At 40.6% G+C, this 26,719-nt stretch overlaps 1 protein-coding gene across 1 annotated transcript; it reads right to left on the bottom strand.

The window, feature by feature from the left end:
- Nucleotides 1-774: 774 nt before the first annotated feature.
- Nucleotides 775-24,220, bottom strand: LOC137256332 (leukocyte surface antigen CD53-like). The gene is made up of 9 exons (XM_067794106.1): nt 24,129-24,220; nt 12,170-12,260; nt 9,413-9,679; nt 7,726-7,800; nt 6,343-6,450; nt 5,017-5,208; nt 3,295-3,375; nt 2,978-3,052; nt 775-1,593 (listed from the first exon to the last, which is right to left on the bottom strand). Exons 2-8 carry the CDS (start codon nt 12,230-12,232, stop codon nt 2,981-2,983), a joined length of 858 nt encoding a protein of 285 aa, XP_067650207.1. The 5' UTR covers nt 12,233-12,260; nt 24,129-24,220; the 3' UTR covers nt 775-1,593; nt 2,978-2,980.
- Between the last annotated feature and the right edge of the window lie 2,499 nt (nt 24,221-26,719).

Here is a 26,719-nt window from a genome sequence, read left to right as displayed (position 1 = left end):
GCAACAGTAGCCGTAATGGTTGTGGTGGTATATAGGGGATATGTAGTGGTAGTAGTAGTAGCAGCAGTAGTAGTAGTAGTAGCAGCAGCAGTAGTAGTAGCAGCAGCAGTAGCAGCAACAGTAGTAATAGCAGCAGCAGCGACAGTAGTGGTAGTCGTAGCAGCAGCAGCAGCAGTAGCTGTAGCAGTAGCAGTAGCAGTAGTAGTAGTAGTAGCAGTAGCAGCAGCAGTAGCAGTAGCAGTAGCAGTAGTAGTAGCAGCAGCAGTAGCAGTAGCAGTAGCAGTAGCAGTAGTAGTAGCAGTAGCAGTAGCAGTAGCAGTAGCAGTAGTAGTAGCAGCAGTAGTAGTAGCAGTAGCAGCAGTAGCAGTAGCAGTAGCAGTAGCAGCAGCAGTAGTAGTAGCAGTAGTAGTAGTAGCAGTAGCAGTAGCAGTGGCAGTAGCAGTAGTAGTAGCAGTAGTAGTAGTAGCAGTAGTAGTAGTAGCAGTAGCAGTAGCAGTAGTAGTAGCAGCAGTAGTAGTAGTAGCAGTAGCAGTAGCAGTAGTAGTAGTAGCAGTAGCAGTAGCAGTAGCAGTAGCAGCAGTAGTAGTAGCAGTAGCAGTAGCAGTAGCAGTAGCAGTAGCAGTAGCAGTAGTAGTAGTAGTAGCAGTAGTAGTAGTAGTAGTAGCAGTAGCAGTAGTGGTCGTCGTCGTAGAGGTAGTAGTTATGATGGTGGTGTTAAATATTTAAGACATATGTCTTGCCATATAGATGAGTGATGCGAAAGCAAATAACACCGCAAATAGCATGATTTTATTTCTGTCAGCAAACATAGATTCCCTTATACATGAGACATTTTATACACAATAAAAAACATGGTCATCACAGATAACATGACTTCTCGGACCAGTAGTAGCTATTCTATTCATGTTTTATATATTGTATTCTTCTTGCACCTTGTATTAAGCATGAACGTAAGCATGTCGACAGTACATGTGACATAACAAACGTTCTAAAATAGTAAACAAGCTTGTCTTTTAGTTGTACCTTGATAATTTTGTCATCCATTAAATAACAGTCATGTTCACCTCAGATGGAAAAAAGTAAACCAAGATTAAAACTCGAATACATATATACAGCACGTGCAACATATAAACAAAGTCATATAAAGAAAACATTATTTATAATATAAGTGTAAAAATATATTCATGAACAACGAATTCGTCGACGAAAAAATCCCCAATACTTGATTACCCCATATGAACACTTTTCTTGATACACCTTTTTTTCAGTTTAAAGAACGAAAAACGTGCCATTCCGATTACTAAAATGAATACCGCATTAATATATTAAGACCAAACAGGTTTTGACGTCACTAGAACAACTTCGAAACACCTCTCCATAACCTAGTTCCTGCAAATCATTTAAAAACTCACAAGAAGTTTTAAATTTTGATAAATTCACTTCAAAATGAAGAGTCGTATTTGCGTCAACTAAAGCTCACTAAATCAATATCAGGTATATATTACATAAATATCTTGTATTCCACAAGTTCCTTGTTGAAAGGGGTATCGTCGTTATCATATCATCACAGCTTCAAAACTCCTGTTGCTCAATCTGCATTGAAAACAAGAAAGATCCCAAAAGACTTTTAATTATCAAAATAACGTCCCATGATAATGTTTCAAATTTTTCTCAAAAGACAAAGAGAAGAAAGAAGGTAGGAACAATGTAACGTTGAGCATTTTAAACAACAGGTCGAATGTCGATTATACAAATACATGTAATCGCAAGCCACTGATTTTAAAGATCTACTCAGTCAATATATTTTTAAAACGTGTTATTTTTTCAAATACTGTGAAAACGCAAAGACTCTAATTACACTATTTGAAAACAAACGACCTGAAAAAAGACGGTTAGCACTATTACCATCCTCGATATCTCCAGGGTATACGTTCCGATAAGTCTCCACTATACCCTGGACGCATCTACGGCTCTGCCAGATAAATTTATTACCTCCCTTGATTGTCTTTTGATCCAGTCAGGTGTCTACGCTGAGAAGTTGGGCGAACCAATCACAACTCACTTTCGTTTTTTGAATTATCTAATAGATTATACTTGGCAACAGAAACCATGCAGAGGTTCTCTGGAAGAGGTAGAAGGCGTTCTTGCATATGTTGTTTTAAAGTTTAGGACCTGTCAATTTGTTTGTATGATTTCCCTAAAATCTGGGACGCACTGCGAGCAAACCTTTGCAGTTGCGACCGCTACCTTTGTTGACACTGGCAAGATCAGTTACAACGGCGGCCTAGCTGATTGGCTAGTGTGAGAAGGCGGAGCCAGCAAAGGGAGGTAATAAATTTATCGGGCAGAGCCGTAGATGCGTCCAGGGTATAGTGGAGACTTATCGGAACGTATACCCTGGAGATATCGAGGATGTACTATTACATGAGAAAATACAACATTCCTTCCTACTGAGCAGGTGGAAGTAGCGTATAGCAGAACCATGTTGAGCGTCTTGAGATCACAAATACAGCACTTTAGTTCAGAATCTGAAAATAAGATGTCATCATCGACTTCAATGAAACGTGTCTTCTTGGATGACAGACAACATGCCTGATTTGCACGTGTGGGTTACTACAGATATTTTTATATCCATTAAACATGTCTTATCCGCCTTTCATCACTCGAACTATCTCCTCCTCTCTCCTCCTTTATAGATGCCTATCACTCCACATACCATGTCCAAATCCTCTCACCAATGCCCACCTCATCACTCCTCAATGCCCCACCTCTCCCCTTGCCAATGTCCACCACTCAACTTTCCAATACCACCACCTCTCCACTCACCAATGCCCGCGTCTCCTCCTGGCCCATCTGTTCTTTCACCAATAGTGAGCTTCACTGACCAATGTCCCACCTCACCACTCGCCAATACCTCCACCACTCAGCTCACCATGCCCCACCTCATCACCTCTCAGAATCCCACCTCTCTACTCACCTCCTATGGCCACACTTTGTTTTCCTTCTTGATAATCTCATGGAGCATGACGGCTGAGAAGAACGTCAGAAGGAACTACAACGAAATTCAAGGAGCCTACACACGATCCGTATAAGATTCAATGTTCTTTCATTTTCAAAAAACGTACAAGAAAAGTTAAATTAATTGGTACATGGTGATGAAAGAGAAACAAAACAGACACACATTTAACTGTTGATGTAATGGTGTAATTTGTAACCAAATTAAAGTTTGTTCGTGTGTCCATTAAAATCCTCTTTGTCACTGTTACGCTGGTGCAACTGATGGCTGATACTCACCAAACCACCAACATCAACACATGCGAAGATGATGAAGGTGCTTCCCTTAAGAACAAAATCCAGGATTGAATCATAGCATCCCTGGAAAGAAGAACCGTTAAGATGTCACTGTTAATATGGGTGTATACGTAGATGCTTCAACGTTGTTTATTGGGATTTGTGAAACCAACAGGCATCAACAAACTACACAAAAGACGTGTGGTAGACTAGTCTTTCTCACAGTCCCTGAAATTCATTATGTTTCTTTCTACCTAACCCTCTCTGCAAAGCTTTAAATGAAGTATGGCCTTCCTCAGCTTCAGAGTCTCCTTTCCTTCTGGGGCCATCTTCCAATTTAATTAAAAAAATATTGTGCCTACTATCAGTATCATATAGATACGGCGATTAAATGTTAACCTTTATGGTAGACGTGTGAGGGTAGACACATCAGCGACATAAATTTCATATCTGACATAAATTCCATGTTTCATTTGTCCATATGCCCCCATGTTATTTCTTAGAAGAACAGTTGACTTGCCTTTGATGGTCGCAAGCCCCACTAGTTTCTTTATTTAGTAAAGATGTCTTATGATGGTAAGGTTTAGATCGGAAGGTTTAGATTTAAGGTTCTAAATTTCAAAATAGGGACGTGTATATATTGATATAAAACATTAGAAAGTTTAATCGTCTCAGCTGACGCGAGTTTATGACAAAAAGACAACATATTGACATATTCTTATATTTAAAGGGGTTGTGATTGGTGGAATCAATGCTAAATATAGCATCATGTTACTCAGCACCGCTTACCATTGTGAATTATAGCTACAAAATAACAATACGGTGCGTCGCAGACGTGAATTTCACAAATGTGTATCAATGACTCTTAAGCAATAACTCATATAACAATGACATTTAAACAATGATTCTAACACAATGGTCTTTCAGTATGACACAGACACGCAGTGTATTGAACATAGTATCTGGGTTTCCTGCAAGACACAGACACGCAGTGCATTGAACATAGTACCTGCGTTTCCTGCAAGACAGAGACACGCAGTGTATTGAACATAGTATCTGGGTTTCCTGTGTGACACAGACACAATATCTGGGCTTCCTGGCAGGTACAGATATGCAATGTGTTGAACACAGTATCGGTGTTGCCAGTGAGGTACAGATACGTAATGTGTTGAACACAGTATCGGTGTTGCCAGTGAGGTACAGATACGCAATGTGTTGAACACAGTATCGGTGTTGCCAGTGAGGTACAGATACGTAATGTGTTGAACACAGTATCGGTGTTGCCAGTGAGGTACAGATACGCAATGTGTTGAACACAGTATCGGTGTTGCCAGTGAGGTACAGATACGTAATGTGTTGAACACAGTATCGGTGTTGCCAGTGAGGTACAGATACGTAATGTGTTGAACACAGTATCGGTGTTGCCAGTGAGGTACAGATACGTAATGTATTGAACACAAAATCTGGGTTTCCTGTGAGGTACTGATACATAATTAACATGAACACAATATCCCGGTTTCCTGTGAGGTACAGATACATATTAATTTATTGAACACAATATCCCGGTTTCCTGCGTCACACAGACACATACTGTATTGAATACGGTATTAGTACACCTTAGAACACAATTGATCAGAAACTGAGAACGCAGCACCCAAACCAAGAGTTAGAGTCTAACTAAGTCTAAGGTCATTTCGTAGTCTTTGGCATCGTTGGCGCGATTACCTTATTAAAATTGCTGTTGGATTCGGTGGGAACTTTTGCACAGGCATCCCCTGTGGTCGGCCCTGTGTACTGCCCTGCCTTACAGCATGCAACTGGAGCCTTGTACAGGTACGTACTTCCCAGGCCATACTTTGCCTGCCATTTCATGGCACCGTCAAAGTCGTTGCTGTTGTCGATGCCGCAACACTCAAGCTGAAACACCGACCGTTAAAACTAGGGAATTAAGCATTCTTAATTAAACTTTCACTTCAAATTAAAGTTAACATGTACATTTCATGTTTTGGGATTCCATTTAAAATATTAAATCTTTTCATCGTCTTAACATGATTCTGTCTACAAATGCGAGTTCTAAAGATATGCTGAATGTAGGGGATATTGGACAATATGGCATTCTCGCGATCCTCTTTTTTTGGCGTGCAGTGAGCTTGTTTCACAAAGTCGAGATCGAAATGCCATTTGTCTAGAAACTGACCCCTGAGGCGGGTCGCGCCGAAACGTACTGACCAAATTTAAAGTTATAATACCGTTATAATACCAGCACTAGGATTTTGGTTCAGTAAGGCCTTTGGTTGTATTTGTACTTCTCCATCATTGTACATCATTGTACATCATTGTACATCATTGTACATCATTGTACATCATTGTACATCATTGTACATCATTGTACATCATTGTACATCATTGTACATCATTGTACATCATTGTACATGGTTCCAATTGAATACCTAGTAACAAAGCATCAATAATTTTCCTTTTTGTAAACAAATGGCCTTTCAGACCTTATTGCTTTACGTAAATAAACAGATATACACAACGGCAAGGAGCCTGGTAGTCATGTCAGACGGACCTACGGCAAATGTTTTCAAGAAAGCGCGCGCAAGTTTAGAAAGTGTGGCAAGTCTAGGTTTCCTCTGTATGTGAAAAAGACTCAGGGCTCCTTCTCATTACATTATATTTCTTTACTACCAGCAATATTTCTGTAAAATATATTCATTTCAGGACTATGTTCATTGTTAATCTTGTTGCCAGGCAATATATAGTCATGCATCAAAATGATCTCATCTCTTATTACTCAGTCTCTAAAGATATAAATGTTTAATAACTTTGCAGTGTTATTACACATCGTGTAAAAACGTGTGATGCCGCTTAGGAAAGACGTACTTAACGCGATATCATTTGCTTCCCGAGTTATAAGATGTCTATTAAAATCGCGAATGATATTAGTATGCCCATATCTTGTGTTCACCCGCCCTGATATTGCTGGAATGTTGCTACAAACGGTTGAAAACTAAGCTCACTCTAATCTAGTTTTAATGAGTCATCTACCTGAACCATCAACACGTTAAAGGCCAATGACGTCACATCTTGGCCGTCGACGCCCTGGAATTCTTGCTGCAATGTCGCCTTCAACGTGTTTCGAGGGCGATCTACAATCTGCGAAGATAAAAATTAAACATAAAAATGTTACAGCACGCATTCCTCTAGCAATAATTGCTCACAGATCTCTGTCGATAGAAATAATCACTTTTATAACTCCTACTGATGTAGCAATGCCATTGAGGATCTCTCCCGATAACGATAATTACTTACGTAACTTATATTGATACTGATAATTACCTACAGATCTAATATTAATAATGATAATATTGATAATGACAATTACTTAAGGGACCTCTACTAATAGCTATAATTTCTTACATAACTATTACCGACAATTACTCAAAGCAACTCTATTATTGATAGTGATAATAACTACAGAACCTCTACCGATAGTAACAATATAGATATGCCTTTTCTGACAGTGATAATTACCTGTATAGCTTATAGCAACAGGGATGATTACTTACAGGACCTCTACTCACAATGATAAGTACCTGTGTGACTTATACCGACAGTGATAATTACTTACAGGACCTCTACTCTTAACGATAATTACCTACATGACTTACACCGACAGTGATAATTACTTACAGGACCTCTACTCTTAACGATAATTACCTACATGACTTACACCGACAGTGATAATTACTTACAGGACCTCTACTCTTAATGATAATTACCTACATGACTTACACCGACAGTGTTAATTACTTACAGGACCTCTACTCTTAACGATAATTACCTACATGACTTACACCGACAGTGATAATTACTTACAGGACCTCTACTCTTAACGATAATTACCTACATGACTTACACCGACAGTGATAATTACTTACAGGACCTCTACTCTTAATGATAATTACCTACATGACTTACACCGACAGTGTTAATTACTTACAGGACCTCATAATGATAATTACCTGTATAACTTATACCGACTGTGGGGCGGTGGGGTAGCCTGGTGGTTAAAGCGTTCGCTCGTCACGTCGAAGACGCAGGTTCGATTCCCCACATGGGTACAATGTGTGAGACCCATTTTCTGGTGTCCCCCGCCGTGATATCGCTGGAATATTGCTAAAAGCGGCGTAAAACCAAACTCACTCACTCACTATACCGACTATGTAATTAGTTACAGGTCCTGTACTGATCGTGATAATTACTCAAGTGACTTTTACTGATAGCGATCATTACCAGACACTAGAGGATAGTAATTACCTCTACAAATACCCATAGAATTTCTCTGTTATTACCAATCAAGGCCCTGATTGTAGTGATAATTGCCTATAGAACTTCTGTTGACTTGTGTTAATAGTACTGATTACTTACCAGACCCCTGTTTAGTACCAGGATGAGTACCAGGGTGAGCTGACTAACAAACAGCAGGGCGACTATCACCAAGTACTGCAATCAGACAAGTAGTATCAAAAACATAGGCCACGTAATGCCGCAGACATATCTTAACACCACTAACGTACAGACATACATTTAGACATTTGGCGAGTTCAACTGCTCAAGGGCGCTTTGTTTTTATCCCCGACCATTCGATGTCCATTACAACGGCACGTCGTATTTTCAATTTCAACTCCCTGGGGACCATACAACTTCAGCAGCCCACTAGGCGCACCTAGTTAATGTGGCTTCCCCATCCTTATGAGGTACCCATTCACTGCTGGGTGGACTGGGACACATAGTCAGTATGTTGTCCAAGTTTACTGCACGTTGTTGTATCCGCAACAAGGTGTTTGCACGTATTCGGGTGGTCACCATCTGGTCATCTACCAACGGATTTGTGGGTTTTTAAGTGCACAGAGTTGTATACTGCACACTAGGGGTCGTGACAACACTGAAAGAGTCTGCACACAAAGTTGACTCCAAGGGTTTTTACACCCGGTCACAGGTGGGCTCAATCCCGGCAGTTCCAAGCTCGATAGATTACTAGCCTGGCGCCTTAGACAGCTCGTCCGCCACGCCCCCAGTACTGAAGCCTCACAACTTCGTCACCATGTCGCAGCCCAGATCCTAAAGCGCCCATAACAGATGACGTGTTGGTCACCGTCTCCCTCTGTCCTTCACAGACTGAGGGACAGGTTCCAGGCCACCGGTAAAGTACGAAACAGATCTCGTTCTTGAAGACCAAGAAAAACACCAAGGGCAGATGGCCGACATGTTGTCCTCCAAGCCCATTGGAACCGATTGACAACTGTCAGTGCCTAGTTGCCACAAGCTGCATAGGACGTCTGGATTCCACATGCACTAGGCTGTTTTGTTTGGGCGTTTGAATCAAACATGGTGCTGGTGTGTTTCAGCAGTCTTGTCTTTCACTGTTCATTTTATTCAAAACCGACGAATATTGAATCAGTTACTTCATTGTATGTTCTAACGTGTTTAAAGTGCCCGATAAGCACACAGACAGTTGTATTTATCTTAGCTGTCATAGTCGATGACTATCCAATTTTAGAGTGTTCACGTGCTTTTTGTTTGCAGTTATTAATAATTTCTTTTCTATGAGTACATTTTAAGTTATTTGTATGTGTGCATACATGTGTGAGTGCGTGCCTGCGTGTGATGGTATGAACGTGAAAGGCAAAATGCTATGCATTGTTTGTACCCTGAGCTAAGACCCCTATTACCGAAATAAATTTAATTTGATTTAAAGGCAATTTTTGAATTATTTTCGGACAATACATCAACACTATTGGACCCGTTAATGCCCGGGGTAATATAGGCCTTCAGCAAACCCATGCTTGCCATAAAAGGCGACTATGCTTGTCGTAAGAGGCGACTAACGGGATCGGATGGTAAGGTTCGCTGACTTGATTGACACATGTCATCGGTTCCCACTTGCGTTGATCAACGCTCATGCTGTTGATCATTGGATTGTCTGGTCCAGACTCGATTATTTTCAGACCGCCGCCATATAACTGGAATATTGCAGAGTGTAAAACTACAATCACTCACTCACTCACTCACTTACTCACTCACTCACTCACTCAACACTATTAGGACTACTCACACAGATGACCACGCACTTGACCATACAACAAGCCCCAACGAGGCCGAATATCCCGATGACCATCATGACCAGTCCAAGGACTATAAAGGCAATAGCTAGACCGCCGAGTAGTTCATTGAGGTTGATTTCTGGGAACGTGGTTGTGGATCCAGTAGCGGTGTTGGCCTGCTCTTCAGCGGCTTTCTTTGCATTGTCCAACAGACTGTCTAGGTATGGTGATTGTACCTTGACCATGACGCCTGCTGCGAAGATAGCCAAGCCTATGATCTGAAACAGCATATGGAAAGATTGAGAAGGAAATCTGAACGATCCCCTTTTCGTATGTTACATTTTGCTTGCAATGTATTTGATGGTAATATGGCGTTTGTACTCTGTTTCATCAGGACAAGGGTACACTGAGGGAGTGGGTGAGTGAGTTTAGTTTTTCGACGCACTCAGCAATATTTCAGTTATATGGCAGCGGTCTGTAAATAATTGTGTCTGGACCAGTCAATCCAGTGATCAACAGCATGAGCCTCGACCTCCACAATGTGGATGCGATGACATTTGTCAGTTAAGTCAGAGAGCTTCCCACGACAAACGTGGGTTACTGACGATGATCGTCATAGTTCAAATTGGACAGTTTGACGTAACGAGCCATTCTATATCTCTCTACCTTGCTATGGAATGTTGATGGTATCAGAAATACCATCCAGCTTTTTCGAACAGGGTGCAGAACGTCAGAGGCTATGCTTACATAGATTTTGTCATTGTAAGCCATATCTTGGTGTCGTTGTCCGAAGCGATCGCACCGCCATGGTCATTGCCTTGCCACAGAGCTAAGGGTCGTAGAGCGAAGTTTGCCCTGTACGACACTGGGCTCGTATTAGTCACACATTCATCTAACATTCTACTATACTTTTCAAATATTTATTCCACGAATTGCTGAAGATTCCTGTTTCTTTCCTAAATAAGGATTTTACCAGACTCTTTCATACATGCAACTTTAACACATTAGACTTTTTAGCACATTCAGGATCTTTTGGAAATGGTTAAAAATATTCCACCAAAGTAACGTAGTTTTGAATCCAAACAAATATTTCGTTTACTTTGTAAAGTAGTCTGTCTCACAGTCTCTGAACAATGTTATTTTCCATACAGCCTACCTCTCCCTGCAATGCTAAAGCTCTACATGAGGCAAGTCTAGATTTCTCCAGGTTCTGAAGCTTCTGGTCTTCCTGGGGATGCTTGTCAATTTAAGTGGGTTTATTTGTTACAATCAAAATCATAGATATTCTGAGACTAAGCGTTAATCTATTTGAAAATGAGCCTTAGTGAGAAGGTAGATTCAGAAATCTGGACTTGCTTAATTTGGAGCTATGGCATTGCACAGGTCACTGAGGGAAAGGGGAGATAATGCGGTCCAGGGTCTATGAGATAGGCTGTTCAAATAACTGACCTCTACTTCCTTGTAGGGTAGACAGACCAGCAATGATAAACAGCAAGGTGGCTAGCAAATATTTAGTCACATGATCAGTCGTGACACTGGAGGGTTGTTTCGGCTCATGCTTTATTGCTTGATTGGGGATTTCTATGGCATTTCAACAAAGTCATAAATACAAACGGTCTCTATTGCTCCTCTAAAATTCTCCCTTGGATAAACTTTTAAACTCTTCAGTTTGTTGTTGACGCCATTATTAGGTTAGATGGGGGCAACGGACTAGGGTGTTAGTGCTGAGATGCACTACAACGAATCCAATGTTAGTCCTTATTAGGATTCTTGGTTACGGCCATGCTCACAGGTTTCACCATACGGGTAATATTTTAATCATTTCCGATCAAGATTATACACCATGGTATACACCATACATACAACTGCAGACCAACACGTACAGTTCCCTTTTTGAAGAGTTTATGACCCGACGATCAAAAGAAAGTAAACTGGTGTAATTGCTGCTGCAAATCCCAAATTTGCTTCCTAAACAGTAAATTATTGAAGGGCACTGATTGTATATAACGCAGCCATCATTTTCCATTTGCCAAATTGCATCCAGAAACAGCTGTACGTGTTTTTTGTACGACCTCTTGCAAAATTTTGAATATTGTCCAATGCACGAATACCTTTCGTTTAGAAGGTATAAAACCTGTCTGTCGTGAAGACTGAACATTCACTTGACAATGCCAAGGTTGACGTCAGCGCAACGAGAACAGGCCACATGGGTGTCACAAATGGGTGCTTCTATCAGCCACATTGCAAGACATTAGGCTGCACTAGACAAACCATAATTTGGCTGTTTAACCGTGTCAATATGACAGGCCAGACATGTGATCGATCCAGAAGTGCACGTCCCAGAGTCATAACACCCCATGAGGATCGCTGTCTGCAGGGTATTCACCTACGCAACCACATGTTGACGGTGACATCATCAGCAGTCACATCACTGGGTCATTGCGTCAGCCGATTCACAGTGACAAGAAGACTTCGTGCCGCTGGCATATGGGTCTACTGACCGCTGCGTGATATGGCCTTGACCTTCCATCATCGCTGAAACCGTCTGCAGTGGTCATCACTACATCACTATTTATTGCTACCTTGTCATTTTGCTGATAAATCACGTGTATTGCAGCGTGCTTCAACATACGTTTTCTATTTCATCAAAAGGTTTTTTATTTATATCTTATTGAAACAAACACAAGCTGTATACTTTCTTTTGCTCGTCGGTTTACTATATGAAATACTTTGTCAAACTCATTCACTCACTCAGTCACAATACGTACCGTGAACACGAGGCTTAGTAGCCCGATAAGGATCCGGCCAATGATGGATAGTACCCGACACATGGCGTCGTTGTCGTTGTAACAACCGTATCTGCAAATATAAGCATTACTAATATATTGAAAACTGAAGAGCTATTTAAATGATCCACAGTTTTCTGTGAAAGGAGGCCCTAAGCATATTTATGTGGTTTTCTTCAACAAGGATGAAATATAAGAACTTCATATATTCCTGGAACAAAATCCTTCAAATACTATTGCCAACCATCCTATAATTTCAAGGGTCATAATTAATGGTACAATGCCTGGATCATTTTTCATGTTTCAAGCTTGTGCATGAAACGACGTACATGACGAACAGACGTATATAACGAAGTGATCCTGCCTGTCTCGGCTACTTGAGTTGTAATTTACTCCAAACGCGAAATACGTACTAGAGTTAAAACGAACTGAGATGAATGTCCTCTGAAACTTGTTATAAGCGCAGTTTATTGTACACCGGATACGTGGCAATTCCGTTCCCACTGCTGCTGTTGTTGTTGCTACTGTTGGTCCTGCTACTACAACCGCTTCTTAGTACTACCGTATCTAAGCATGTATGTCAGCCTATGTGAGGGGTTCAAATACCCAAAACGTTTTTGGTTTTGTTTGTTTTGTTGTTTTGTTTTTGGGGGGATTTTTTGTTGTTGTTATAAGTAATATATATGGAAGAATTTGCTTTTTGAAGTCATGGCCTCCTTTGTCTCATAGAATTACACATTCACACAAAATCACACACATGAACAAACGTTCACACACAAACACAAACACAGAGTGTTCAGACAGAGTTTGATCCTCGCAGCCGGTTGGTGCTTGAGAAGCACACGAAAACACACACACATAAGCGCATGCAAACAGTCTGCAGACAACCAATTGTAAACAAATGCGAGCAGGCAGGCAGGCAGGCAGGCAGGCAGGCAGGCAGGCAGGCAGGCAGGCAGGCAGGCAGGCAGGCAGGCAGGCACGCACGCACGCACGCACGCACGCACGCACTCACTCACTCACACAGTTTGCGGACAAGCGACAGTAAGCTCTGCGATACAGGACTGTACACTATCACATAGAGCTAGTTGTTTACTCAACACATCTTGGGGTATTATATCCCACTTCCTAGCTACGCAACAGCACACCCTTCACATGTAGGTTATAAACTATCTGTTGGACAAATGCCGATTGTCATACGTGTTGACACTTCCAAGAAAGTCGATCCCTTCCAAGAACACATCCATTCTTTAGGACCTCAACGGTTGGGTAGACACCCATGAACACAAGTTTTCCTCATAGTGGAACATCCATAGAAACGTCGCCATTGTCTAAGGGCATACATTAACGGTGAACTAACACTTATCTCTGAATATGCATAATTCTGATTGAAACAAACAAAAAGTTTATGCATTAAAAGGCAGCCCCGATGATTCATAATCTGAGGGAATCTAGACATGTTTAGGGTTTTAGCTTCGCTTTTAGCCTAATGGACGAGTTTTAACACATGCTGCACTATTTCATGTTGTTTGTATACATTGAGACACTGTTGCTTTCGCACTTTACTAATATGCAATACCTGATTTTGAATAACACGTTTATGATGTGTGTGTTTTATACACCAAATATAATCAAGTACTCTTAAATTTCACATACATTATTCTGTGTTTTACCCCTTGTAGAATCTATTTCGTTGTTCAATGTACAGCTGTTGGCGTCGTTGTCCATTCTAGTAAACATGTTGTACGCGTGAAAGTTCACATGGAATCCAACATGGTCAGTTCGCTTTGCCGCGATGTCAAATTGTTTTTGAACCCTTTACAACTGCAAACAAGATATTACCGTGATGATCTGATAGAACTGATGTTCAGTATCCCATGCTTGTCGTAAGGGGCGACTAACGGGACAGGGTGGTCAAGCTCAAGTACTTGGTTGACACATGTCATCGTATCCCAGTTGGGTAGATTTGATGGTCATCCTGTCAATCACTGGGCTGGTCGGTCCACACTCTGTTATGCACAAAACCGCGGCAATGTGGCTAGACAGTTGATGTGCGCAGCTTTAGGCGACAAAGAGTGAGTGAGTGAGAGTGAGTGAGTGAGTGAGTGAGTGAGTGAGAGAGTGAGTGAGTGTAGTCCAGTACTCAGCCTGATCCCGTCAGTCGCCTTTCAGTTTGGAACAAGCAAACAAACACGCAAAGAGTGTTCAAACCAAACAGAGCTCAACAACTCCCCTGAAAGGACTCCATATCTTCGTTCTAGGGTTGACTATTCAAAGATATGCACAGCAAAGACCTTGTGATCAGCCCGTTCGTGGTTGTACAGTGACCTATATATCTGGTTTATTGTCGACATCGGGGGTCTGAGTAAACAGCAGATTTTATCATTAATTCCTCAGGGTTATCTGTGATGTGTTGAAATCAAATAATCCAAGTTTACGACCTTCCGCCAATACTTTGACAATACTGTAATCAATGTCTCTACACATGCCACACAGCGAAATGCACCCCACCCCCAACCCCCAACCCCCACCCCCACCTCCACCTCCACCCCCCGACAACTATGCTACACTACCGACCGAAGAAGTTTCACTTTATTTGCTGAGTCTCAGCTAAAATACTTAACATCTTCGTAGAAAGCTTATGCTCTGTTTTATCTCAAAAGTTGTGAAATGAAGACCCCAGTCCGAGCTGGAACAGTGAAAATATTGCTCGTCACAAAGCGAAAACTGACGGATGAGAAATTAAAGACATATATTTGGTATACCCTTGTGGAAGATATGTGCCAATGTGAACATTTATGTGTAGTCCTAAGCGAGAAACAGAAATGCGAAATAGAGTGAGTGAATTTGTAATACCCATTGTACATAGACACAGCTGAGCAACTGAGTGGGCAGAACAAATGACCACAGAAAAATGCCAAAATGTCCTCATTAACTTATTCCAAATATTAAAATATATATATACATATGGAAATTAATTAAGCAACACCAAATTCAAAGACACATAAAAACTTAACAAAGTTTAACGAAGTAATTTTGATGATTGATTATTCAATTTTGATGTATTGACATACAGCATGAGCTTTTCATGGGTTGATATGACGCGCGTGAAGCTTGCACAGCGCACGTGCATTGCTTTAACCTCAACTTTCGAAAAATGCACTTTTTCCCTGGGGTGTTTACAAGCGCAGGTTGTCGATTGCATTCGGTTTTTCATTCATTTCAATGTCATGGCACGTAGGAAATTATCAGAGGCCACTCGTTGGCAAATAATCGGCATGAGGAATGCTGGTATGTCTCTAAGACAAATCGGGACTCAAATCGGACGACATCATTCCATAATTTCAAAACTTTTGAAAAAATACCGGGCCACTAATGAAGTTAAAGACCTGCCTAGACCAGGAAGACCCAGGAAGACCACAGTCCGGGAGGACAGAGCTTTACTGAGACTTGTACGGCGCAGGTCCTTCGACTCGAGCTCTCGGTTGAGACAGGAGTGGCTTCCAGGGAGACCCATCTCGAACAGGACTGTTCGGAATCGTCTGAAAGCTGCAGGATACCGGGCAAGGAGGCCAATCAAGCGACCCAGACTGTCTCCAGCCCATAAGGCAGCCCGACTGGCCTGGTGTAATGACCGTTTGCACTGGAACATTGCCTCTTGGAGGAAGGTCCATTTCTCAGATGAGAGCCGGTTCTTGCTGCACATGGTGGACGGTCGTACTCGGGTCTGGAGGCAGAGGAACACAGCAATGGCTCCACGGAACATCCAGGAGACTGTGGCCTTTGGGGGAGGTTCCGTTATGGTATCGGGGTGCATTTCCATGAACTGCAAGTTGGATATCATTACCATCCGTGGCAACCTTAACGGTGTTCGTTACCAACAGGAGGTTCTTGACAGGGCTGTGGTACCTCATTTTGAGAGCCATCCTCTGGCAACGAGACCCATATTTATGGACGACAATGCTAGACCTCACAGGGCGCATGCTGTAAATGATTTTTTGCGGCAAAATGCAATTGACAGAATTCCATGGCCTGCCATGAGCCCTGACCTCAACCCCATTGAACATTTGTGGGACTTTATTGGCCGTCGTGTGAGGCAGAGAGACCCACCAGTCCATAATCTCAACGAATTGACGGCTGCCCTGCATGAGGAGTGGAACAGGATCCCCCAGAATCAGATCCGGAGACTCATCCAAGGAATGAGGAGGCGTCTGGAATCGGTGGTGCGTGCGCAGGGAGGACACACTAGATATTGATGAAAGTCGGTGTGCAGACTCTCAGATGACTGTTCTTTCTTTCCATGTGACATTTGTGTTAATACACCTGACAACAACGTCTGTGGATGAATAGTAAATTGTGTCCATTTTTTCATGAATTTAAGACAGTTTTAAGAATTTGGATTTCGTTGCAATAAAGCAAAGTCTTGATACTTTTTCCCTTTAAGTTGTTTGTCAGAGATCGTCTGTTGAATAAAAAAGTGTCAAACTATATCAACCCGGCATATTTTGATTGTCAGAACACTTCAAAGTTGCTCCAATAGAAAAAATTGGGGTGTTGCTTGATTAATTTCCAGGTGTATATATTATCTGAATATTCATGGTTTACTTCTATTCAGTCATAAAAATTCTTTAGAGTTCAATCTTGATATTTTGCCCCCATCTTGCTTTCGTAATCAGATAAATGCTTTCATTCTTCAGTGATCAAATGCTCGAATTCACATATCTTCATTGATACATGTACCGATATAGTTGGAGACATCGATATATTGACTGAAGCATTATCGCTACTGAGATTAAAGAACCCACAAGGCTCACAGAGATAATTCTCAGTGTGCGGAAATCGTTACCTCTCTACGACCAGATGGCATGTATCCGCCCACGGCCACGTTGCTACAGAGCAGTTAGAACGTCGTTCCTCAGAGCGTTCGTGAACATGTAGCTGTCGAATTAATGTTACTACTGTTGTACAATCACCACTGTCTCTGTTCAGTGTATCTATTATCCCGACCTGGGTTCCTGCCTGTAATGAGAGATCGCATGATATCTCCTGGCAGAAATAATTTTCTGGACTCAGAATAATGACATCTTTATCTTTCTGCCACTGGGGCTAAAAGCTGGATATTAAATATTCAAGACTCAAAGATGTAAATGTAGCCCCTTTTTCACTCATGTGTTCTAAACTAGATTTTGCTAATATTCCATACTGTTTGAAGGTACTCTTTGATAACGTTGAAAAGTTCAATTCGTGAGCTCAATTAAGTGACGAAACTCAGTACACGATTTTTGCTTTACATAAATTTGATGCATGATCCTTGTGCATACGGTTTGCAGTTAGTTGCCTCATGTTAGCATTTAGAGGAGAAATTCATCATCGATGCAACCAACTATATATATATCACATAGTGAGAGTTTTAAGTGAGTCTAAACTTGACTGGAAATATATTTGAAGAATCATTTTGGATGGTAAATAGAATTTCAATCGCACGTGTTATTCTACATTAAGTCAAGTAGATGAAAGTTCGATATTCTCAACAGCATAAGTTCCAACTGACCGTGAAACTGCCAAGTGCCTGGGGTCATCCTAGATATCATGCGAAAGTTATGAAGATAAAACATGGGAGGGGTAGGATATGATAACAATGTGATAGCGATATCATTCAAAATCATGCCAATGAGTGAGTGAGTTAACAAAAAGATAATGAAACCTCCATTTTTACGACATCTCTTCTTGTATGTTTTTCTACATGTGAACTTTGTTGCATTTTCTGTATTTTGTTTATTTAGTTAAATGAGCCAAAGTTAGAAAACTCCTCCACTAATTTTCAATTCCACGTGTTATGCTTAAAGTCATGTAATGTTTGCGTTTATTGCAGGTTGGTTGTTTGGATGTTTAGCTCCACAAATACCAATATCCCGACTTTATGGAGGCGGTCTGTAAATAATCGACTCTGGAGCAGGTAGGATCAACGCAATTGCAATACGATAAAGTGTCAGTCAAGTCAGCGAGTCTGACCACCCGATCTCGTTAGTTCCTCATGGGTGGTTGAAGGTCAACTCTGATCCGGAACATAATAGGTAGGTTTATTCCCAGGGCTAAGGTCGTAAATTGGACTCATGTTATCGATAAGGGCAAGGTTTTGTAGCTTTTAACACAGCTCACAGTGTGATGAACAGTGAATGCAGTGACACAGTTACTGTACCTCTCATTGTCATCTAACCTTTCATAGAGGCGACTTTTTTCTGTATCTTATATTACATCTGTTAGTATTAACTTTCACTGTCATTTGAGCACCCATATCATCGTTGTCAAACGGGAACAAAAACATGAAAAGGCAACCATCCAGATTGTCATACTATTTTTCCCATTTTTCTGCCTTTTACACGCTGCTCTTTTCGTTTTTACTGTTAAATGACATACTTGATAAAATGTCTGAAAACTCTCAATGTGCATATGGACTTCCCCCACGGTCTCCGATTACTTTAAATATTAATGACTCGCAGCGTTTGTCCGTCGGCCTTGTATGGAGATTTAGAGCTACGTCAGTATTGTATTCTCCATTACTGCTGCAGTTTTCGACGTAGGGCGAAAGATTGATTTGTAGTGAATTCGCTTGTTAATTATACCACAGTGACATTAAATCAGATCGTTATCCCGATACGATATCGCGCCGTGTGAAAACCAGACGACGTCTCCACGGGAGGCCGTGGCTGGTGACGTTCGTATCTGTCAATCGGGGAGGCCCGTAAACTCTCTGATCGAGCGGGCCAAGTATTCAGATAACCATGTCTGATTTCTCTCAGTGGAAAATGAATATAAACGGGGAGAGTAAAGCCGAGCTATCTTTATGTAATAAATTTTATGCATCCCGTCATTTCAGTTGGCTATGAAATGTATCCTTGGGCTATACTAATGAGGAAGGTGTTTAGTAAAAAACTATGTGGACAAAAACAAAGAAGTGATCAGGTGTTTGAGGGGCTTTGATTTTTGTTTGCAAAGATCGCAAATTAGCCGAAGTGGAAGCGATATAAGGCCGAATTGTTTCTAAACGTTGACTGGCTCAAGTGCCTACATTAATCGTTTAATCTACACAAATCCTCATTTGAAAGTACTCACCTAAGACTGACAATATTTGCGGGTTCAATATTAGACATAAAAGTATTTGACCAAAGACAGACAGTCTAGAGTTAAAAAACAAAAGAGTTTTTTCATAACAATATGAATGGACATGCTTTTGCGTGAGAGGTAACCGGCATGCTTCTTATTATTATCGTGATATAGGACAATCTAGAAAATTAAAGAAACACGTGATTCTTATAGTCACTGTGTTTCTGAGATGCTACGTCAGACTTCGTAAAGACTTCGTAAGAGTTCGTAAGACTTCGTAAGACTTCGTAAGGCTTTGTAAGACTGCGCAGGAATCCTTGCTTTTCAAACCACAAAGCAGGAGTGAGTGAGTTTAAATTTACGCCGCATTCGACAACCCAGTTATCTACGGCATAATCATCGATCTACGTAATTGGGATACGATGACCTGTGTGAACCAAGTCAGTGAGCCTGACCACACGACCCCCTTTAGTCCAGAATGTCTTAATAGCATTTAGTTATTAAAAAGAAATAAATCTACCACAGTCAGTCGAGACGACTGAACGTTAAATCAAAGCTAACAAAAACATTTTTGAACGATAAGGTTTTTATGTGTACCTTGCCAATTAATTTTATAATTAAGAAATACAGTTCGCTCTACCACCATGTATAGTGTATTAAAGCACACATTCGTTCAGGGCGGAAGTGTTTATTACACTATACATGGTGGCAGAACGAACTGTATCTCTTTTCTAAGATGACGTATTTAATAATTTCTAAGCCTAATTTCGATTAATCTATGGCAGAAAACAAACGACGGTGTCTGTGACCTAAATTAAGAATCCTCGCACACGGCTAACTGACGCGCTGTTCATTTGACGTGTCAGCCCCCTACATCAAGACAAGCGTTACTAATGATAAACAGTTTGGTGAAGGTATATGTTCGAGTTAAATATCTTCTCTAGATCATTTGTATTACATCTGTGATTCTCTTAAACCATACAAGGCAACATGACCGTCTCATTTCTACTACCAACGAAAGTTTAGATCAGTACATTTAGCTGTAGCTGAATAGTCATGCGACATTCCACGATTGCATGGTGGGAACGTAAACATTGCAAACATGACCGTTTCTCTGTAAAGTTTTGAGTCAAACTATAAGGCATTTTATCCTTCGGAAAACATAAACATAATGTTTCCACTGGTTATGTTAGCTGTTTGATGCAACTGCAAACCAAGAAACGGGATGCGACGAAGCAGTTTACTGTGGGAGGCTGTACGAGGCGATGGCAACTGATATCCATCGTGACGTCGGTTACATTGTGACGTAATGCAAAAAAGGGGACAGACTGGAATGGCGCAGCGACGTCAACACATTGTGACGTAATGCAAAAAGTGCACATTATCGTCTGATAAAGTATTGTCGGCGCCTTTGATCTTTCACCGAGGCATCTTAGTAAATACATATGATCGGTATTTCGCTCAAGCAAAATTATGTTGAACTACAGGTCAAGAAGATCATAATGTTTAAGGTAATGGTTAGTCACCCCATACGTTTGTTTGTTTGTTTGTTTGTTTGTTTGTTTAACGCCGCACTCAACAATATTCCAGCTAAATGGCGACGATCTGTAAATAATCGGCTGTTTACCCGAAATTCATGTGATCAATCAAATTGTATCAACCAAGACAGCAAGCTTGACCACCAAATTCCATTAGCCACGACAAGCATGGATTACTGAAGATCACTTCTAATTCCTAACCCGGATCTTCACGGGTACACATATGAAGATGGAAACTGCAACTGATTAAAACTAATGAAAGACGTGGCTTATTTATACATCAGCACGCATCTGTAATTCGAAAGCACGGTCATCGGTTCCTGTTGCCGATCATAACTTTTTTATCAAGTCGAGAATAGTCCACTTGTAACATGCTGAATCCATGCAGTGTATGCTTTAAGTGAACATGTGGGGAAGGAGGTGACAGCTGTTAGAGAGAGAAGGCAAGTCTGAACGCTTATGTTTTGGTTTGGGTCTTAAACGATCACAAAGATCCACAGTCTCTGAGGTACTGGGGCAGAGAATTTCAGGTTTTAGTGGCTGAATATGCAGATGTTCTGTTCCCATAGCGGGATATTTTACGGTATATATCCACGTATATCTAGACCATGCAATCCAGAGTCTGTCAACAGAACAAAGATCCACACCATTGGCGAACCGAGTACATTTATGTATCAACTTGCCATCAGATGCTCAAACAGGTTTTAGGGAGGAAAGAAGCTGTTCCGACCACATATAATCCCTGTGTACTATATTGAAGTCACTGTTGGACTCCAAGCGTGGAAGCTTTACATGTTTTATTGATTTAAATAAAGCTTTCCACAACGTGGACAGGAACTGCCTCTGTTTGAAGATACGGAAAGCTGGTACTGGTGGGAAAATATTTGTCACCATACAGTCGCTCTACAGGAAGACTACGAGTATCGTTAGAGCTAACAATCACCCGACTCCTTTCTAAACACAGGTGTGAAGCAAGGTTGCATGATGTCGCCAACTCTGTTTTCACATTAATGACCTGGTTCAAGAGATCGAGGAGTTTAACGATATTGTACCTGTTGATGATATGTTTCTGTCAGTTTTTCTATATGCTGATGATATTGTTTTTATCGACCCCATAGAAGCAAAGCTTCAGAGAGTGTTGAATATTGTTAGAAGTTGATGTATCAAGTGGAGACTGTCTCTAAATGCCAATAAATCTAAGATTGTGCACTTCAGGGAAGATGGGATCTCTCGTTCACAGTTTCACTTCACTTGTAATTTGAGCCTTGATTACGCTCATTCATAACTATCTAGGACTATGTTTCCACGAACATTTGAGATTAAAATTTGCTGTGAAGGAAATTGTCAAGAGTGCAAGTAGAGCTCTATCTCTCCTGACCACAAAGTAGAAACAATGTGGTGACATGGCTCATGGCGTCTACAGAAAACAGCATGATCAACTGTACAACCTATACTGGTATATTGTGCGCCTATCTGGGGTATGCACAGACACCGTGAAACCAGAGAACAGAACAAAGCCTGTCGCTTATCTTTGGACTTCCACTCAATACATTCACGACTGCTATCCACGGTGAAATGGGCTGGGCAACTTGTCTCACAAAGCAGAAGATTGAAGCGTTCCGTTTGCATATCAAATCAGCCTATCAGATTACCAGTAGATTACCATTTACACTTTTTCCACAGGTCTATAAAGAAAAGAGGATCCTATGCTTACACAGCACAAGATATCGGGAAAACCCTGACGTTGGAGACGATTTCTGCACCTGTCGATTCAGTGAAGAGGAGTATTTTATCAATGAAATGTTTTTTAATGTAACTAGACGAGGAAATAAGTTTTTCAATACTAGAAAGGTCGACACCCAGAGCCGTATTTGCGAATCATCAATAGAGCTAAGACAAGTAACATGACTAAGCAACGCTACGGACATCTACAACTACGTATACAAACAGGTCGTTACAGCAAAGTACGTACAGAAACAGGTCGTTACAGCAAACTACGTACAGAAACAGGTCGTTACAGCAAATTGCGTACAGAAACAGGTCGTTACAGCAAAAAAACGTATAGAAACAGGTCGTTACAGCAAACCTGCACCCGCTAATTTTATCATCTACTGTGAACATGCTTAGACGCCGACTTTTATTCCTGTTAAGAGTTTTGTCCATATAAGTATTTCTTGCATGTTATTCTAAAACGAAATGTACACAGGTTTAGAATATTATGTAGTGTCTTAAAGGTCTTACTGGCTGAGTGATTGAATATTATGCTGCTCCAAGACTATTTCTATTTCATGTAATCATTCACATGACACTTTATAATAACTATATCTGTCTGTCTATATCCAAGCTAATGATCCTGATTCAACGATCACTCTGGCAAAGAATGTAGCATACACCTAAGAACATTTAACTTCCACTTTGCTCAGTACTGACGCCCATGACCACGTGGACCTCATTTTGACACTGCCTGTTTTAAGGTACGTATGGAATATCAGCTATGATCAATGTATCATATAACCCATCATTCAATAACCATATCTTGCTTTTGTATCCTTTGTAGTCACCATCACACGCTGGGTTTACATTTTTTGTCCGGCAGTGTAGATGAAAAAATGTCATGAATACACACGTCATCATATCATATCCAACCATTTCTAATGATCATAATACTTCCAGCAATCCAGCAATATCACGACCAGGGACACCAGATATGGCTTCAAGCATTGTACTCATATGAGGAATCGAACCTGGGTCTTAGGCGTGACGAACAAACGCCTTAACCACTAGGCTACCCCACTGCTCCATAAAATACATGAGTCTCAGCAGTACGTCCCAACTTATGCATTCTAAACAACTAACTTGCCTGCGCATGTGTTCATTACGGGTGCCACCAAGGAAAAGGAACTGATCTTCTGGTATGACTATTTGGCAGTGATACTCTATGCATGTGATTCAGGTAAAACCGTTCTGACGGTTTCTAATGATTATGGAAAGGGCTTGTCGGTTTTAGTAACTCGGACCTAACTTATAATACTGATAATGATAAGTCTTTTCATGACAATTAAGTTCCGTACAACAGAAACGTATAAAAAATCTACACTAGTTACCCGTAATGTTGAAATAATTAACCCAGCTGTCAAACGCAACTTGAACTTCACAATTTACGAATCAGTGGAAGCATATTTGCAAGATTGACTTGTGAGGTTAAATGTTCACTAATACAACACTCACGATAAACATTACGCCATGACAGCTATCTTAGTTATATGTAAGACACGATAAAATCAAATCTGTACACCTACCGCAATTTAGGCCTACTCTGTGTGATACTGTTACGTCCGTACCTCACCGTATCCACCCGGGGACAACCAACCTACCCGGATGTTGTAGAACCGTACATAAACACTTATACTCCAGTCACTAACGCTTGTGAACGTTCTAGAACTATTGTTCAATTCAGTCATTTGTGAGGCCCGTCTTGCCAGGCATACATGCTCCTTATGAAAAGTAAAGCAGATCTGAATTGTAATGCATACAGACATTGTGTGTGGGGATTTGATGAATATTCTATACCTTACGACATGAGATAAGTCTTAGCCACTGGCGTTATTCAAGATTCGACAAAGCCGTTTTATTCTGTGTAAGAATTAATTTAACTACACTGAACAAAATAAACTGACAAATTCAGTTATCCTGGCACTTGCAGATGTTACAGGCAATCATCAGTAAATGCAGACTGTTATAAAAAATCATTTTATAAGAAAAACAACGTTATATGTTTTCAATTTCTCGGTACAGTTCTCTTACTGTCCTGGAGCGAAATCGAACGCCTTTACGTGTGTGACGTAATTTGTGACTTCATATTATTGTACACGTCATCTGTGCTATTTCGTAAAACTGTAACAGTAGTTCATTTCAATTCAGGCCACATCTCTTTTGCTTCTTCGTGTATTTCTTTGTACCTTTGTGCTGTTCTTTGGTGCGGGCTTCCCCACCTTTGTGGACTATTGGTTATTTACATAAAATCATTACTGTAATTACATCATCACTAACAGCTAATAAACATTGTCCGCCGCCATACGTACCTCGATAGTGAGGTCACGATACAATACGTATCGCGATACCGATGTCACGATACAATACGTATCGCGATACCTATGTCACGATACGATATGTATCGCGATACCTATGTCACGATACGATATGTATAGCGATACTTATGTCACGATACAATATGTATCGCGATACCTATGTCACGATACAATATGTATCGCGATACCTATGTCACGATACGATATGTATCGCGATACGTCATTTTCGACATGTTGTGCATAACAAGCAGCCATTACCTTGACGATAAGTTGTGTGATGTTGAAAACCTGTAAACAGCTAATCCAAGTCATTTCTGACTTCAGAAAGGACACCTACCAATCAGCCAAGTACATACCACTCACTCTCAACGAGTTTGCCGTTCTGTGTAAAAAGTGCAAGAGTGTTGAGACTAAAAACAGCAACCGATATTATGTAAAAAAACCGAATCGACATAAATCACATGAATCGTGTATCTTATCGTGCAAAACTTGCCGACGATGCACAGGTGAATCGTATGGAATACTGTAAGGGACATTCACGCGATCTCGCATTCTCGCACTTTTGACTTTTTAGGCTTGTTTCTAAAGGTCGAGATTGCGAGAATGCGAGATCGCGAGAATGTCCCTTACAGCATTCCGTAGAATCGTGACATCCATAGTTCGTATACAACAATTCATGCGATTTTCCCTTGACGTTTATTGCCAAAGCTAAAGTAAACTACCGTACAAAATCAAGATCCGACTTCACTTGACCAAAAAATAGAAACAAAGACGAATGTGATATTTTTTATCACCATTTCACGAACGAACATCTTTTTTCCAATAATATTGCTTTGCAGTTATGGTCTTGCATTTGCCGCATTTCAAGGGTCAAGGGGTCAAAATTGTCAAAATGACTGGCTTCTGTCGAATAAACGGAACCGCGAAATTTCTCAACACTTCCTGATAACCAGTCTTGTTATGTGGCCACCAATGCCGAACCATGTTGCGTTTCAGCGAATGTTTTTTGTTGGGTTCAAACATGTACTGGCGTTTTTGTTTGTTATACAGTCACTTTTAAACTGATAACTTTCGTTTGCTATTGTTATATTCACGTAATGATTCAGATGATACATAACATTAGCAGGAGAGGGGTGGGGGATGGATATTGTACTTGATCAACTAAACAAAGGATTCGCTTCTTTGTTTTCTCACCAGCTGTGTGGGATCCAGTGATCAACAGCATGAAAAACCCAATTCACATAGATGTTGTCATGGGACACTGTACTGGTTTACATGTTGTAATGGCCTGTCATTCTGTAATGTTCGATCACAGTACTTGGTCACTATAATAGATCCCTGTTCTGTCATGGTTTATTTTATTGTCACGTTCACTTCGGTAATGGTTTGCTGTACCATATGTTTGTTTACAGCAGCAACCCAGTATGCACACTGCTTTGCTATACTGTTTTTGTTTTGTTTTGTTCAGTTTTTGCTTTGTTTTTTGTTTTTGTTTTTGTTATTGATTTTGTTTTGGTTTTGGTTTTTTTTATCTTTTGTTGTTGTTGTTGTTGTTTTCTTTCTTTTTTCTGGTGGGGGGGGGGGTTGCTTGTTTATTTGTGTGTTTTTTTTGTTTTTGTTTTGTTTTGTCTTTTGGTTTGATTTGGTTTTATTTTGGTTTTTGTGGTTGTTTGAAATCATTTTCTGCAATGATGGCCATCATTACATTTCCACTGATGCCCTAATGTAAATTATAAACGTTTATAATTAATATATGTACCATAGGATGTTTATTGTACAGTTACGCTTTGCAATACTGCTGC

This window comes from Haliotis asinina, chromosome 11 (assembly GCF_037392515.1).
Source record: "Haliotis asinina isolate JCU_RB_2024 chromosome 11, JCU_Hal_asi_v2, whole genome shotgun sequence".
NCBI classification, from domain to species: Eukaryota; Metazoa; Mollusca; class Gastropoda; order Lepetellida; family Haliotidae; genus Haliotis; species Haliotis asinina.
The sequence above is the reverse complement of the archived record's forward strand: the minus strand, read 5'-3'. Positions and strand labels throughout refer to the sequence as shown.